The sequence below is a fragment of the Globicephala melas genome, chromosome X (genome assembly GCF_963455315.2).
Source record: "Globicephala melas chromosome X, mGloMel1.2, whole genome shotgun sequence".
Classification (NCBI taxonomy): Eukaryota; Metazoa; Chordata; class Mammalia; order Artiodactyla; family Delphinidae; genus Globicephala; species Globicephala melas.
In genome coordinates, this window is record NC_083335.1 from 119,649,720 (window position 1) to 119,665,118 (window position 15,399).

The 15,399-nt window shown below is 44.7% G+C and overlaps 1 protein-coding gene across 4 annotated transcripts in view; it reads right to left on the reverse strand.

Annotated features, from left to right (window-relative positions):
* The window catches only part of PRKX (protein kinase cAMP-dependent X-linked catalytic subunit), an 85,027-nt gene that overhangs the window by 4,820 nt on the left and 64,808 nt on the right, over positions 1 to 15,399 (reverse strand). The window contains exons 5-9 of one of the 4 annotated variants that reach the window (XM_030837298.3): positions 14,773 to 14,868; positions 9,553 to 9,610; positions 6,121 to 6,198; positions 2,327 to 2,474; positions 294 to 544 (exon numbers count right to left, since the gene is read on the reverse strand). In XM_030837298.3, coding sequence (XP_030693158.1) covers positions 2,349 to 2,474; positions 6,121 to 6,198; positions 9,553 to 9,610; positions 14,773 to 14,868 — 358 coding nt within the window. In that variant the 3' untranslated portion in view covers positions 294 to 544; positions 2,327 to 2,348. The other 3 variants (XM_060292843.2, XM_070044729.1, XM_030837302.3) reach the window with 3 other exon arrangements.

Here is a 15,399-nt window from a genome sequence, read left to right on the forward strand (position 1 = left end):
TTGAAAGGTGGGTTTTTAATGTTCTACAGTGTTGACATGCACAGAACTAGCCTCTCCTCACCCACGATGAGAAGGGAGATTCATCACTCAAGCAAAAACAGATCCTAGGGCTTCCCTGGTGGCACAGCGGTTGAGAGTCCGCCTGCCGATGCAGGGGACATGGGTTCGTGCCCCGGTCCGGGAAGATCCCACATGCCGCGGAGCGGCTGGGCCCGTGAGCCATGGCCGCTGAGCCTGCGCGTCCGGAGCCTGTGCTCCGCAGCGGGAGAGGCCACAACAGTGAGATACCGCAAAAAAAACAAAACAAAACAAAAACAGATCCTAGTTTCAATGTGCTTTGCTGTAGGATTATACAACCAGAAAAAAACATTTTATGATGAAGAGAACTACAAGGCACAGAGAGCCGAGAGGTCCCCTGCCAGCTGTCTTAACATCCATCTCCACCTGCTGAGAAGCAGGAGTCCACACACAGAGGCACGAGTAAGTCCCACAGCTGCAGAACAGAGCTCCGGAATCCTGTAACGAAGCTGAACTCGGGTCTCACCTGTGGGATGAGATTTCGCTTCATGAAAGAATATCTTTTCGCATAGCATCATCACACCTGATCGCTCAGCGGACAACACCAGCCGGTAAGATGACTGAGAGATTCAAATATGAAAGTGTCTGGCTTTTAGAAGAGCAAAATGCAAGCTGGTTGCATGAACAGGAAGCAATGAGATCATGAAATGGTCTCCTGACTTCCAAAGGGTCACCAAGAATGCCATCAAATACGGCCCCTGCCATTGGCCAAGTACATTAAAAATAACTCCACTAGAAATCTGGAAAAAAAAATGATACAAATGAACTTCTTTACAAAACGGAAACAGACTCACAGACACAGAAAACAAACTTATGGTTACCGACGGGGAAAAACGGGGAGGGAATATATCAGGAGTTCGGGATGAACAGATTCACATTACTAGGTATAAAATAGACAAACAACAAGGACCTACTGTACAGTACAGGGAACTATACTCAGTATATTACAAAAACCTACAATGGAAAACAATCTGAAACAAAATCTATACATATATACAATGGAATCACTTTGCTACACCTGAAACTAACACAATATTGCAAATCAACTATACTTCAATAAAAAATAAAAATGAAGAAAATAAAAACCAACCCCTAGATACCAGAGAGAAAAATAAAAGGCAATTAAACTAACTCAATAACTAACTAAATAAACTAGACCTTCAAAGTCTAAAGACAGTCATATAGACCTTCAAAGGTTCGTGGAAATAAGGGACTCAAAGTCATTTCCTTTCAATCTCAAATTGACTTTAGCAAATTTCCTACAAGGTGTTCTCAGATGATTCCTTTCTAACAAAAAGAGACCCAAGAGCCCTTCTGAAAATCCTTGGGAAGTACTGTGGTCTGGACCTCGGGGATTCCAGGAAGCGGCCACAAGAGCCATGCTTCTCCAATGTGCAGGCGCACCGGTCTCCTGGGAGCCGTATGTGTTGGTACAGACCCTGCCCCGGCAGGTCGGTCCGGGGAGTGAGATCCTGGTGGTGAGGCTGCTGCTCTGGCCGTGCGGCCCACACACACCGGCTGTTTCTTCTGCTGCCCTGGAAGGGACTAGGGCTGGTTCTGCTCCATCGCTCGTGCCCGAAGCGGGGAGAGAAGCCCCACTCGGTCTATGCAAGACCTCCTGCACATGAGGTTCTGTCAACCTCGTTGATTTTTTTTTTTTTTTTTTTGCGGTACGCGGGCCTCTCACTGCTGTGGCCTCTCCCGTTGCGGGGCACAGGCTCCGGATGCGCAGGCTCAGCGGCCATGGCTCACGGGCCCAGCCGCTCCGCGGCATGTGGGATCTTCCCGGACCGGGGCACGAACCCGTGTCCCCTGCATCGGCAGGCGGACTCTCAACCGCTGCGCCACCAGGGAAGCCCCCTCGCTGATTTTTAACTACTAAAAATAAAGATACACCTTGTCGTTTACTCATTTTAAATACAGCAGTGTGGACGTATCAATCCCGAACTCCCAATGTATCCCTCCCCACTCCCCCCCGACCCTCCCCGCCTCGTAACCATAAGTTCGTTCTCTGAGTCTATGAGTCTGTTTCTGTTTTGTAAATAAGTTCAACCAACGAGGACCTTCTGTAGAGCACAGGGAACTGGGCACAGTGTTATGTAACAACCTAAATGGGAAAAGAATTTGAAAAAGAATAGCTACATGTATATGTTAAAAAAAAAGAAAAAAAGAAAGAAACAGAATTCAACTGATAAAATTAAGGCATGAAATGAGATTCCTTGATATTAAAAAAAAAAAAAAGATATACCTTCCAGGTGGGGAGCCCATGCTCAGAAATTCTTGAAGACTTCCAGATCTTTCTGTGACACCGGAGGGGCCATGTTCCAGTCGTTCTCGGGATAAGCTTCGAAGTTGGAGGTGTCGCCCTCGCTGCACACTTTGGGCACGATGGGAGGCTGGGGGATCAACAAGACCCAACACCGTGTTACAGAGGAACAGCGCGCGCCAGGATGTTATTACGCTCAGGGCACATTACTGCACTTTGCACAGACTGTGTTTTTTACAAATGGAAGCTTTGCAGCAACCCTACCCTGAGCAAGTCTACCGGGATCCTTTTTCCAACCACACTGGCTCCCTTCGGGTCTGTGTCACGTTTTGACAATTCTCACAGTTCAAACTTTTCCACTATGATTATATCTGTTATGTTGATCTGTGACCAGGGATCTTTGATGTTACTACTGAAATTGTGTTTGTTTTGTTTTCTTTTGTACTTTGGAATTAAGGTATGGACACTTATTTTTAGACATAGTGTGACTGTATGCTTAATAGATTACAGGATAGTATATATTGTACATAACTTAATTTTTCTTTTTTTTTTTTTTTAATTTTTGGCCACGCCTTGGGTTGCGGGAATCTTAGCTCCCGGACCAGGGGTCGAACCCTCACCCTTGGTAGTGAAAGCACACAGTCCTAACCACTGGACCACCAGGGAATTCCCTATACATAACTTTTATATGTGCTGCGAAACCAAAAAATTAGTGTGACTCGCTTTATTGTGGTACTCTGGAACCAAGCTTACAGTATCTCCGAGGTCTACCCATACATCCCTCTATGTCTACAGCTTTCTGTGAAAATGTAAAAAGAACTGGAAAACAACAGAGTTGCTTTTCTTTGTTTATGAACAGGAAAAGCTTGGAATTAAAGATATTGCAAGTGAGGTGTCAACTATCAGACTGATGAATGCTTACACAGTTTGAAGAATTTAGGGAAGAAGGAAGGTACCCAGCACTTGCTTCTTAAATTCTAGAATTGAGGACCACCTGGACTGCTTGTTAAATTGAGATTCCCAGGCCGGGGACTTTCTGATGTAGCTGGTCCTGTAGCCATACTTTGGAAAATTCCAGAAAGATGGAAAGAGCTCCAGACTTGGGTTTTATTATCTCAAGAGGCCATACCACAATCCTGCATTGATAAAAATGAAGGCATTGGGATTGAGAAGAGGGTCAGCAAACTTTTCCCATAAAGGGCCAGTTAGTAAAACATTTTGTTTTTCAGGCCATACAACTTCTGTTGCGACTACTCAGTGCTGCCATTGCAGTGGGAAAGCAGCCATCGACAATCTTTAAACAAATGGATGTGGCTATGTGCCAATAAAACTTTATTTATAAAAACAAGCAAGGGGCCAGATTTGGCCCACAGGTTGTACTTTGCTGATTCCTGCATACATCCAACTCCAAGATTCTGTCACACACACAGACACCAACTAGTTTTCTCTAATCCTATGAAACTGTTATGCTTTGTCCAGAGCCTTTAACACACGTGGTGAGCACCACCCCTCTCTCCCTTCCTCTGCAGGATGGATCCTAACCTGGATGTTTCACAAGACACTTGAGGCTCATGATGCTAGAATCCTCAAGTCAAGTCCAGGATGAGGACCTAGATTTGTCCCTGTCCCAAAGCTCCGTGCTTCCTAACAGACCACAGCAAAGCAGATGCAGCTGGAGAATCCTGACAGAGCATGTGCTCATACGTGGATCCCAGGGGGAACATTTTAACCGCTATGTGGACACAGAAATGAGTCAAGTAAATTAAAAATTATTCATGTAAAAAAAAAAAAAGAAAAGAAAACCCTCTTGTCACTTGTATATTTCGGTGAGTGTATCAAAGTGCAAAGAGCATGGAGTGGTCAGCATCTCAGAAACATCAAGGAACTTCAGGTGAAGGTGCCACGTTCCTCATCTGACTCAGAAGTTCCGTGCCAGAAAGTCTAATTAGTGAGGTTCACGCTGTATACGCACAGCAGACAACTCCCATCCCCAAATGGGCCAAGCCACACATGAATAGATCTTGGGTTGGCTCCATAAAAGAGGTTGAGGATTTACAAAGATTTTAAAAGTCACAGAGTAAGTTTAATGGTGACTTTTCCTTCATTCTTTCTCACTGCATTCAATAAATGAGCTATTTCTATAAACCAGGCACCACGTGGACAGAAGGTGCATGATTCTGGCTTTCAGAAACCTTCCAGCCCAGTCAATGGCTCCAGGGGAGTATCTCTATCTGGGTGGCATATTTGGAATCACTTGATGAGCTTTGAAAAAGCTATAAAAGTAAAGTTACACAGAGATACCTCTTTTTAACCATCAGTTAGGCAAAACTGCAAAAGTTGTATAACTCACCACTCTTGAGCTGGGGGAAAAGAGGCATTTTTCAGAACGAGTCCCCTGGGAGCACAAAAGGATGCCATTTCTACAGGGACGTATGCTGCAAAAGTACCTAGATTTCAAACGCATTTACCCTCTGACCCAAGGATCTCACTTCTGGAAAGTCATCTTCAACACAAAAGAAATGTACGCAATTATTCCTTTTAGGAGACTGGAATCGGCATTAAGGGTCTGTCAGTTGAGGTCTGGTTAAGTAAACGATGGTAGAGACCTGTAAAGGAGTTCCATGCGGTTTAAAAAGAATGAGAAAGCTATTCAGGCATATGGGAAGATCTCGAGGTTGTATCGTTAAATGAAAAAAGCAAAATTAGAATAGTGCACGTATAACTGTAGGTTTTCTGTTTTTAAAAAAGGAAGAAGGACTTCCCCGGTGGTCCAGTGGCTAAGCATCTGCCTTCCAATGCAGGGGACATGGGTTCGAGCCCTGGTCAGGGAACTAAGATCCCACGTGCCACGGGGCAACTAAGCCCGTGTGCTCTAGAGCCTGCGTGCCACAACTAGAGAGCCCGCGTGCCACAACTACTGAGCCCAAGTGCTCTGGAGCCCTCGCACCACAACTAGAGAGCCTGCGTGCCACAACTAAAGACCCGACACAGCCAAATAAATAAATAAAAACAAATACATTTTTTAAAAAAGGGAGAAAATAAGAATATGTGTATCCACCTGGGTTTACATTAACCTAAAGAAACTTTTAAAGGATACACAGAAGAATCTAATAAAAGTGGTTACCTATAGCCAGCTGGGAGGGGACAGCCTGGCCATGTATACCTATTAATATTGATTTGGTTTTTGAACAATGCGAATATGTTACTTAGGCAATTTTGTAAGTCAGTGTAATAGAATAAAATACATAAAAGTTAAAACCTTGAACAAAATGAATATCGGTTCCACCCCTAGAGTCTGGGCTGGGGGCGAGGCATTAGCATTTTTTAAGTCTCTCCACTGGCGCCCAAGTGCAACGTTGAAAACATTGCTGTTGAGGATACCCGTCAATCACATATTAAATTCCAAGATGGGCCTCAGAATACTTTCCATCTAAGCTACCACCATCACTGTGCCATATCCGTCCATAAGTATGAGACATGCGTCCTACCTGTGTTATTCCCCCTTAGAAAGGGAACAGATGAGATTCATCATCGTCTCAGAGCCAGGGACGGATGGAGCCAGTTCTCCAAAAACCCAACTGCAAAAGTGGGGTCTGAAGCCCCCATTAGGTGACTCTTTAGCTGAGCTCCCCCCTGAATAGGGAACTTGGCTTGTTAATGATTTGGGATGGTTGCTTGTACCGAATCAATTCATTATGTGTCCATCCTAAGTGAATGAGAGCTCAGGAGAGCTCCAGGCTGCCCAGGGACGAACTGCCCATTTAAATATGTTGTACCTTCAGTTTCCTTTCTGGGACAGTCTCCCAGTCCATGGTCCGGAACCACCGATGCCGTTTCACATCCTCTGCTCCATTCTGCAAAAGAAACATGCATCATCAGTGAACAGAAGGTTGACAGGATAGGAAAGAAAATATTCCAAGAGAACCTCTACGTGATGCCCTACGGAGAAAAACAAGAGTTTGCTACGTTTGCAGTCACTGTGCCCAGAGTGTGAGCTATTAGGGAAAACTACAGATGAAGGCATTTGAATTTCATTTGCTTTCCTTTGTCGTAGAAAGAAATCCGGGCACGAGGTTCACGTGTATGCCGCTCTGGACCAAAGACCGAAGTATAATTATGATTCAGCCTCTTGACACAAAATTAAGACTGACGCGCGGTCAGGTCTGAGTTTGACACCTGTTTTCATCTTGACAATTTCCTCAGGTGAAATTACGCTCATTTTAGAAATGTATAAACTGAGATTCATTAAATGATGTCATTTGCTCTGTACTGCCCAGCGAGTAAGTCTATAACTCAAACTGAGCATGTCAAACTTCAGAGACTTTAACAACTACCCAACGTTGCCTCTCAATTAACAATGTGTACAGCACAGGGAATGCTACCCTATGCTCCGTCATAACCTACATGGGAATAGAATCTAAAAAAGAGTGGATACATGCATATGCGCTCACTTTGCCGTACAACTGAAACTAACACAACACTGTAAATCAACTCTACCCCCCCAAAAATTTTAAAAAAACAAAACACAAAAACCAATGTGTACTAAGGTCTGTCTAGTTCATCCTCAGCTGTGGTGTCAATAGCTGGACGGGAGGCACCACCAGTACCAGGACCTCTGAAAATCCCTTCCAAGTTCTCAGCCTTCAGCTGCACCCTTCTTCTCCTTTTTTACGACACTTGTAGCAACTTTTTAATCAATTAAATGCATGAAGTTATAAGACAGAAACATGTGATGTCTGTGACACAGGAGCCAGTGCATCTGAAGTTAACTTTTTAAAACGTGTATCAGTTCATATTTTTTAAAGTTTTAAATGATTTATCCTCAAAAAAGAAAATTCTCTGTAACCATATCTCCAAAAGGTAGGAGATGGGGTGTCAATGTTTTCTAGTTTTTTTCCAGTCCTATTATTTTGAAAACTCTTTTTCTTTTCCTATTTCTTTCCATCCATATGTAAGTCAAATAATGACATCTGATGAGTGTTACCTTGAGGGATGCTGAGAGAAGGTAAATGGGACTGAAGGTTTACTCCCTAAAAGTTCAAACTCAGTATGGATACTAAGGTTTTATGGTATCTAGATAGATGACAGAGAGATAGATGTAGATGACGGTAGAGGACAGATGATGAGCTATTTAGATAGATACATTTATAGATGATAGATGAAAGTTAGGTAGATAGGTGTTCAATAGACAACAGACATATGATAGATGATGGAAGATAACAGATGATAGGTGATAGATACATAGGCAGATAGATCATAGATAAATTGATAGATAATGGAGAGATAGATGGATGAGATATCTAGATAGATGATTGATAGATGACGGATATATAGGTAGATAGATGATGGAGTATGACAGACATATAGACAGACATAGATGATAGATAAATACAACAAATAGACAAAGAAGTGAAGGAGAAAGTAAGTGCTAGAAACTTCCCAAGTGTGGAGGACAGAGCAGTGTCCACAGAGGATGAAGGAGTTAAACACAATGGTCTGTTTGGGAAATAAAAAGAGAAACACTGCAAATGAAGGAGCGCCAGGAGGAGAAACACAGCCCGTTACTGGATGAACAACCATCCCGTTTCACAGATCTGTTCCTTTCACCAGTGATATCCAACCACTCAGCGTTTACTCCCCTCCCTTAAGGACCTCAACACGAGCCAATCTCCATGAGGAGCCTTAACTAGCCAACCGATTTAACTCGTTATGTATTGAGCTGTGCTCCCCACGAAAGGACATGTTGAGGCCCTAATTCTCAGCACCTGTGAATGTAACTTTATTTGGAAACAAGGTTTCTGTAGATGTAAACAAGTCAAGATGAAGCCATTGGGGTGGACCCTAAATGCAATGACAGTGTCCTTACAAGACACAGAAGAGGAGAGACACAGACACAGAGGAGAAGCCCCGGGAAGACAGAGGCAGAGACAGGAGGGAGGCGGCCACAAGCCCAGGGACGCCTGGAGCCCCCAGAAGCTGGAAGAGGCAGGAAGGACCCTCCCCTGGAGCCCCTGGAGGGAGCACGGCTCTGGGACATCTGGACCTCAGACGTCTGGTCTCCAGGATGGGGGAGGATGGATTCCTGTGGCTTTAAGCTCACCGTTTGTGGTCCTTTGTTACAGCCGCCCCAGGAAATGAACACACCCACATAAACAGAGGGCCCCACGAGACCTGCGGGGTTCAAGTCTCACACACAGGTCTCCTTTGTCCCTCAAGACTGCAACTGACAGGGTCAATGCACTGGTCCGCGTCTAAGTTTATCCACAGACGTCCAGAGCTAGAAACAGCTAAGAAAATGTCCCTGGTTTGTCTCAAATTCAGCAGTGCCAAAACAGAACCAAGACAGGCATACACAATATCACAGTTTATACAAGTCATGTCCTTCCACGTGTCTCCCTCCAGGTGAAAAGTTTGACAAAAGCACACATGGTGTACAGCTTCTAAAATGACGATGCATTCACACACCAACCTGCACATGCATGTTTATAGCAGCACTATTCATAACAGCCAAAAAGTGGCAACAGCCCAAGTGTCCATGGACGGATGGACGGATACACAGCACGGGGTCCATCCACACAGTAGAAGAGGACTCAGCCAGGACAAGGAGGAAAGCTCTGACCCAGGCTACCACGTGGATGGACCCTGAACACACGATGCTCAGTGAGAGAAGCAGACACAAAAGGTCATGTTGTGTATGATTCCATTTTCATGAGAGCTCAGAATAAGACAATCTATAGAGACAGAAAGTAGCCCAGTGGTTGCCTACCACCAGGAGGGATAGAAGGATAGAGAGGTGACAGACACAGGATACAGGATATGGGTTTCTTTTGGAAAGGATGAGCAGGTTCTTTAAAACTGTGGTGATGGTCGCACAATTTTGCAAATACATTACAAGCCATCGGACCGTCCACTTTAAAACGGGGAAACTGGATGGTATGTGAATTATACCTCAACAACGTTGTTTAAAAATACAAAAGTAAATAAAGTCATGATTCGTAACCTACAGATCACTGCTGAGTCACTAGCTCCTTTGGAGAGACAAGGAGATGGGGTGTAGACCCAGTTTGATTCTGCAGGCCCCAGAAACCCAGATTTGGAATCTGACCAATGACTGAATACGAATGTTCTGCCTTTGCTGAAGGGTGTGAAGTCAAATGACAGGCACTTATAACGAATACCACTTCACACGTACGGACGGAAACACTCACCTTCATGTTTCCCAATCTCCTGGTTCTGTCGACAACAAGCAATTTCTTAATGAGGTCTCTGTTTGGGAGACGGAGACAAAAACACAGACGTGTTGATACGGACCCAGGCAAACACAGCAGGTCAACAGCAGTAAAATCCACACCGTACAACGTGGACAACGGGCGCAGCGGTTCACACTGGCTGAACGCTTTCTAACGCTTCTTTCTAACCATGATCTGTTCCTCAATAATTTCTGCGGCGCAGAGCTGCGAAAGGGACCTAGCTAAGGGGAAGAGGTTGATTAGATCATCGTAGAGAAGAACAGCCCCGGAACGAGAGAAAATGTGCCTGCCCTGGGGATGGGGAGGCTTCATTTCAGACATACGAGTCCGGCCATCCCCGCCGGCTACACGACATGCGCTTTCACCAAAATCGATGCTCTCGCTTTGCCCTGTGGGTCTGTTTATCTGTGAGATTCTTGTCTGGCCATCCTTGCCTTCCCGTAAGCACGTAAACTTATTGGATCCCTTTCGTGCGTGCCGGTTCACTGAGATCCTCCCTCTAGATAGCAGACGGGGGACTTTCCTGGTGGTCCAGTGGTAAAGAATCCCCCTTCCAGTGCAGGGGACACGGGTTTGATCCCTGGTCAGGGAACTAAGATCCCACAGGCCGCGGAGCAACTAAGCCTGCGTGCCGCAACTACTGAGCTCACACGCCTCAACTAGAGAGCCTACGCCCTTTGGAACCTGCGCGCTACAACGACAGAGCTCACGCGCCCTGGAGCCTGCACGCCACAACTAGAGAAGAGGAAATCCGCATGCCACAACTAGAGAGAAGCCTGCACGCTGCAACGAAGAGCCCGTGCACTTCAACAAAAGATCCCGCGTGACGCAACTAAGACCCGACACAGCCAAAAATAAATTAAATAATACATAAATAATCTTGTTTAAAAATAAATAAATTGCAGGCAGTATCAGAATACAGCAGGACGGTCAATTATGATGGGAAACTGGAGATAGTTTTCAAAACTTCCAGAAGATGGGCTAGCTCTCAGAGTAACAGTTACGGAAATAAGTATAATGTGTGTGTTTAAGTATCTAATACGCTGACCATGTTGTGTATACATTAATATCCAGGGACTTCAAACATATAAGGATGTTTTCCAGGACAATCAAACACCCCCGACTCAGCTTTAAGCATCTCAGCTTTCCTGAATCCAACGATGCCCCGGGGTAAGCAGCACAAACGCAGGCTCCAGCTACGCCCTGGGCGCTGTGGGACCCGCTAAGGAGGCTCAGATGCGTCAGGTGATAAATGAGGGACCGGGGACCCAGGGCTCCTCACATCTGCACTGTGAAATCCCCCAGGTTCCTACTGATCCAACTCTGTTAAGGTATAACTGTAACACAGTTTCCCCACACTGTGTACCTTAAGTAGCACTGGAGTCCTTCTAGACGTTCTCCCAAATCCATCTCAAAGAGAAAACCCAAGAACACTGGCTCACCTAAGGCTAGGATGTAGCCTTAAGGCTAGGATTTTGATGTGTCCATCGAAAACAGAGGAAATGTACTCTTGTGCAAGGCACAGGGATACAAGAGCACTGAGAAATGAAGGTACCTTTCCCATACTTAGTGAGTCTCCCCTTCATTATTTTGACATACCAAAGGAACACACTAAAAAACACAAGGTCACCAAACACCACACTCCCAAAACATCCCCAAACCCATGTGTTTTTTTCTTCTTCTTCCCTATTATTTACAGCACCCTTAGCCCTATGAGTGCATATCCTTAAAGCTGCCATTCCCAGGATTACAAGAAAATCAAAGATTTATTTAATATATAAAATCAGATCTTTGCGAAACAGCTCGATCCTGCAGGCAAAAGGTGCAAAGGAAAATGGGCCACCCGATATGGCAGCGCCACACAGGAACTCTGCAGGCATCCAAGACGCGGCAGGTGGGCACCTCCATCCTGGAATGCCTGTGAGTCCACTGGCAGGCCCTTCATTCACCGAGGCTGAAACTCTGAATCCTGCTGACTCCCCGGGTGCCAGCTGGCTTCTCCTCGACACTTTCAGACACAGAGAAACACTTGTAAATAAATATGAGTTCTACCAAGTCGGCACAGAGCCCCCAAGCTTCTACTTCCTTTTCCATTAAACATATTCCTGCAAGGAAACCCGAAGCTTCATCCAAAGAGACATGTGCCCAGGCCAACACGCTGACATGGTCCAACGCTGAGGTTGCAGGAACCCACAAAGGACCTGAACAACTTCAGTCAAAATTCTACCCTCAGGGCCACCTGGTGACAGTCACTTGGGTAGGAAATCACTCCCTCGGGCTCTGCTTCTCAGCCAGCTCATGAAGATCTAGGCTAAAACGTGAAGAAGTAAAGCTTTACTCAACTATGGTCTGCCATCACCAAGGGCAGCAAAGGGTCCCAGGTTCCTGCCCTTGGTGAGCCCCTCACTGGGGACGTGAGAGGAAGCGCCTGGAGCTGCGCACGTGAGCCCTCGCCCTCGCCCTCACCCTCACCCTAACCAAGGATTCCAGAACAGCCTCTGCTGCTTCTCTCTTGAAAGTAAACTAGGAGAAAAAGACGGGGAGTTGGCAGCAGACCAGACGGAGATTACGCTTAGGTCTGTTCTCTTTCTATAACATCTTCTTGTTCACGAAATGTTGGAAACGTACTCTATATACGAACGTGAGTGTAAAAGAGAATGAAACTGTGCCGTTTGCAGTAACGTGGATGGACCTGGAGGGGATCATACTAAGTGACGTCAGTCAGAAGAGAAAGACAAATATCATATGATGTCACTTGTATGTGGCATCTAAAAAATGATACAGGGACTTCCCTTCCAGTGGTCAGGGCTCCACACTTCCAATGCAGGGGGCATGGGTTCAATCCCTGGTCGGGGAACTAAGATCCTACATGCTGCGCTCATGGCCAGAAAAAAAAAAAAAAGATACAAGTGAACTTATCTGTGAAACAGAAACAGACTCACAGACACAGAAAACAGACTTATTGGGAAAGGGGGTGGGGGGAGATAAATTAGGAGTTTGGGATTAGCAGATACACACTACTGTATATAAAATAAACAACAAGGACCTACTATATAGCATAGGGAATTATATTCAATATCTTGTAATAACCTATAATGGGAAAGAATCTGAAAAAGAATTTATATGTATATATAATATACATATATATAATATATATACATATATATGTACATATATGTGTATATGTATATATATAATATATATACATATATATGTACATATATGTATATATGTATATATATAATATATATATACATATATATGTACATATATGTGTATATGTATAACCTAATCACTGCTGTACACCTGAAACTAACACAATACTGTGAAGCAACTACGCTTCAATAAAACAGAATGGATAAAAAAATGGGGGTAAAATAGAAATAAAATTTACTATGTTAACCATTACAAATACATACATTAACATAAGCAAATAAATGACCTAAGATTTATGGATCTTCCCTTCTCCTGGGGAAACACCTCCTGGAAGAATTTAAGTCCTTCCTTGAAAGAGGAAGGGGATCCAGTCTGATGATCTGTGTTGCCTGAGACCGTCACAAGTTTACCAAAGAAAGAAGCAGGCTATGAGGACACAGGAGGTAGTTCATCTTTATCTTGCTTGGAGCACGTGCACCCACGGCAGCAGTGACGTCACACCCATCGCGGGCGGGTCCCGCCAACATGCAGCGGGTGTTTACAAGCCGCAGGTGTACCAGGAGAATTCCAGGGAGTCTACAGGGGCCGTCAAGTAGCAGTGCCCATGGGTGTGAGTAGGCCCTAATCTGACCATATCATCGGTCAATCGTTGATACATTTATAACTCAACTTTATTTTTTTCTCTTTATTTTGTCTTCTCTTAATACCCTCCCCCGATCCTTCCTCATCCCTCCCCACCCCTCCCCTATAACTCACTTTTTAAAGCGTTTTGGCATCCATTCGAAACATTGTTTCGAATGGATGGCAAATCTCAATGATCAAAAATAATTGGCAAATCTCAAGGATCAAAAATAATTCTCGTGCTGATTCCAAATCAACTCCTCGCATCAACACTGATGGGATCCGGAGCCTGGGAGAGAAATCCTAGACCATATTTCTTCATTTCTTTCTAGAGCAATAGACTTTTGAGTGCTGTATGCATTCCCCTTGTCACCTTACTGTCGGACCATTCAGGACTCAGAAGTCTCCCTTCCGGATAATTTACGTCTAACTGGAGTCTCCTTTTCTTGCTAAAATCTTTTGAAACCTAGCTGGTGGGTCAAACACGACACAAGCTCCAGCCACACGAACCAAGAAGAACACCATCCTTGGTCCACACTGAGCATTGCTGTTTAAGGTGAAACAAAACTAGATGCAGCCAGTGGCCCCAGGATCACAGCTGATCACTGTCATGAAAGAAGTTTTCCCTGAACTTAACAGGTTCCTTTAAAATTATGTAGCAAAAAAAGAGAGAAAAGTGTAGTTCTCAACTAAACACAATGAAACCCCATTTGGGGATCAGAAGAGGTTGGAAGCACCTATCAATGTATCTGGGAAACACAGTAAAACGGCTAGAAATTAGGACTCACAACGGTGCCAATGGCTAAAAGCTGACCCACAGAGCAAGGTCGTTGGAAAAATCGTTGGAAAACCTAAAGCGTTCTTATCTTTTAAAAAATTTAGCTTTTCCTCCCACTGACACAAAAATGCACACCCAAAGTTTAACACTGAAGCAACGCGACAGTTCTTGAAACAACGAGGGCGTAACTCAAAATTCTAGCAGGAGAAAGGACTTTAAGAATGAAAATAATTTAAGCAGGAGAGAAAAGATAAACTCTGCTAAAGCCATCAACGCTTGTGCCAACCGCAACACTAGCTGAGAGGAAGGACACCCTCCTTGTCACATAACAAAACGGCTCTCGTATTAAATATGATAACAAACGCCTTTATTCGCTAATTGTAAGTGTCATTTATGTTAAACGGTATAAAATAGGGCTGAGAGTCGTTAAAAGGTGAACCCTCATCCCAGCAGAGTCATGAAAACCTCTTCCCTTTTGGTGGAAAAAAGGACCGGTCAAGACGGCTTCAGCCCAGCACAGAGAATAACACAGGATGGTACCCCGCTCGGCAGATTCCATAACTGGGGTTTCTTAGATGCTTTAAAAACAAACACACCCGACGAGGAGGGAACGGTTTACTTACTTGACACTGAAGTCCAAATGCCTGGGGAAATCGATCTTGCCTGCAAGAATTTTTTGGTAAATGCCAAATGCATTGTCATCAAAAAACGGAGGAAACCTGTTAGAAACATAAACATCTATTTTTAGTGCCGAGCAAGTGTGGAAAACATCCCTGCTGGGTAAGGAGGACTCTTTCCGTCTGACCCGGGCAGAACAGAATTTATTTCACGGCCGCTCTTTCCTCGCATCCTGGAGTCCGTGGATGGCTCGAGACCAGCTTCGAAGACATGGTTGCGAGAGGCCAAGCGTGAAGCACTGCAGCCCGAGGACAGAGGATGGGCCGGCAAAGAAAAGGCAATGACCGTGAGGCCATCTGACCAACTCTGAGGTCACTAGGGTGCCATTAAAAATGTCTCCCCAACTGGACCATGAGTGGACCTCTTTGTATCCCTCCTGCCTACGGGAGTGTGGAGCATACAGTAGGTGCTCAATAAGTGTACACAGGCCAAATGTAAGAGGAGAGGTTACACTGGATCCTATTTTTTTTGGCTCAAGTACTTCATAACTTTACAGAAGCCAATATGTAGATCTCCACGGTCGATGAATTCACCTCCATCCTACTTTGGGAGGTGAGTGACAGCAGGGCTGG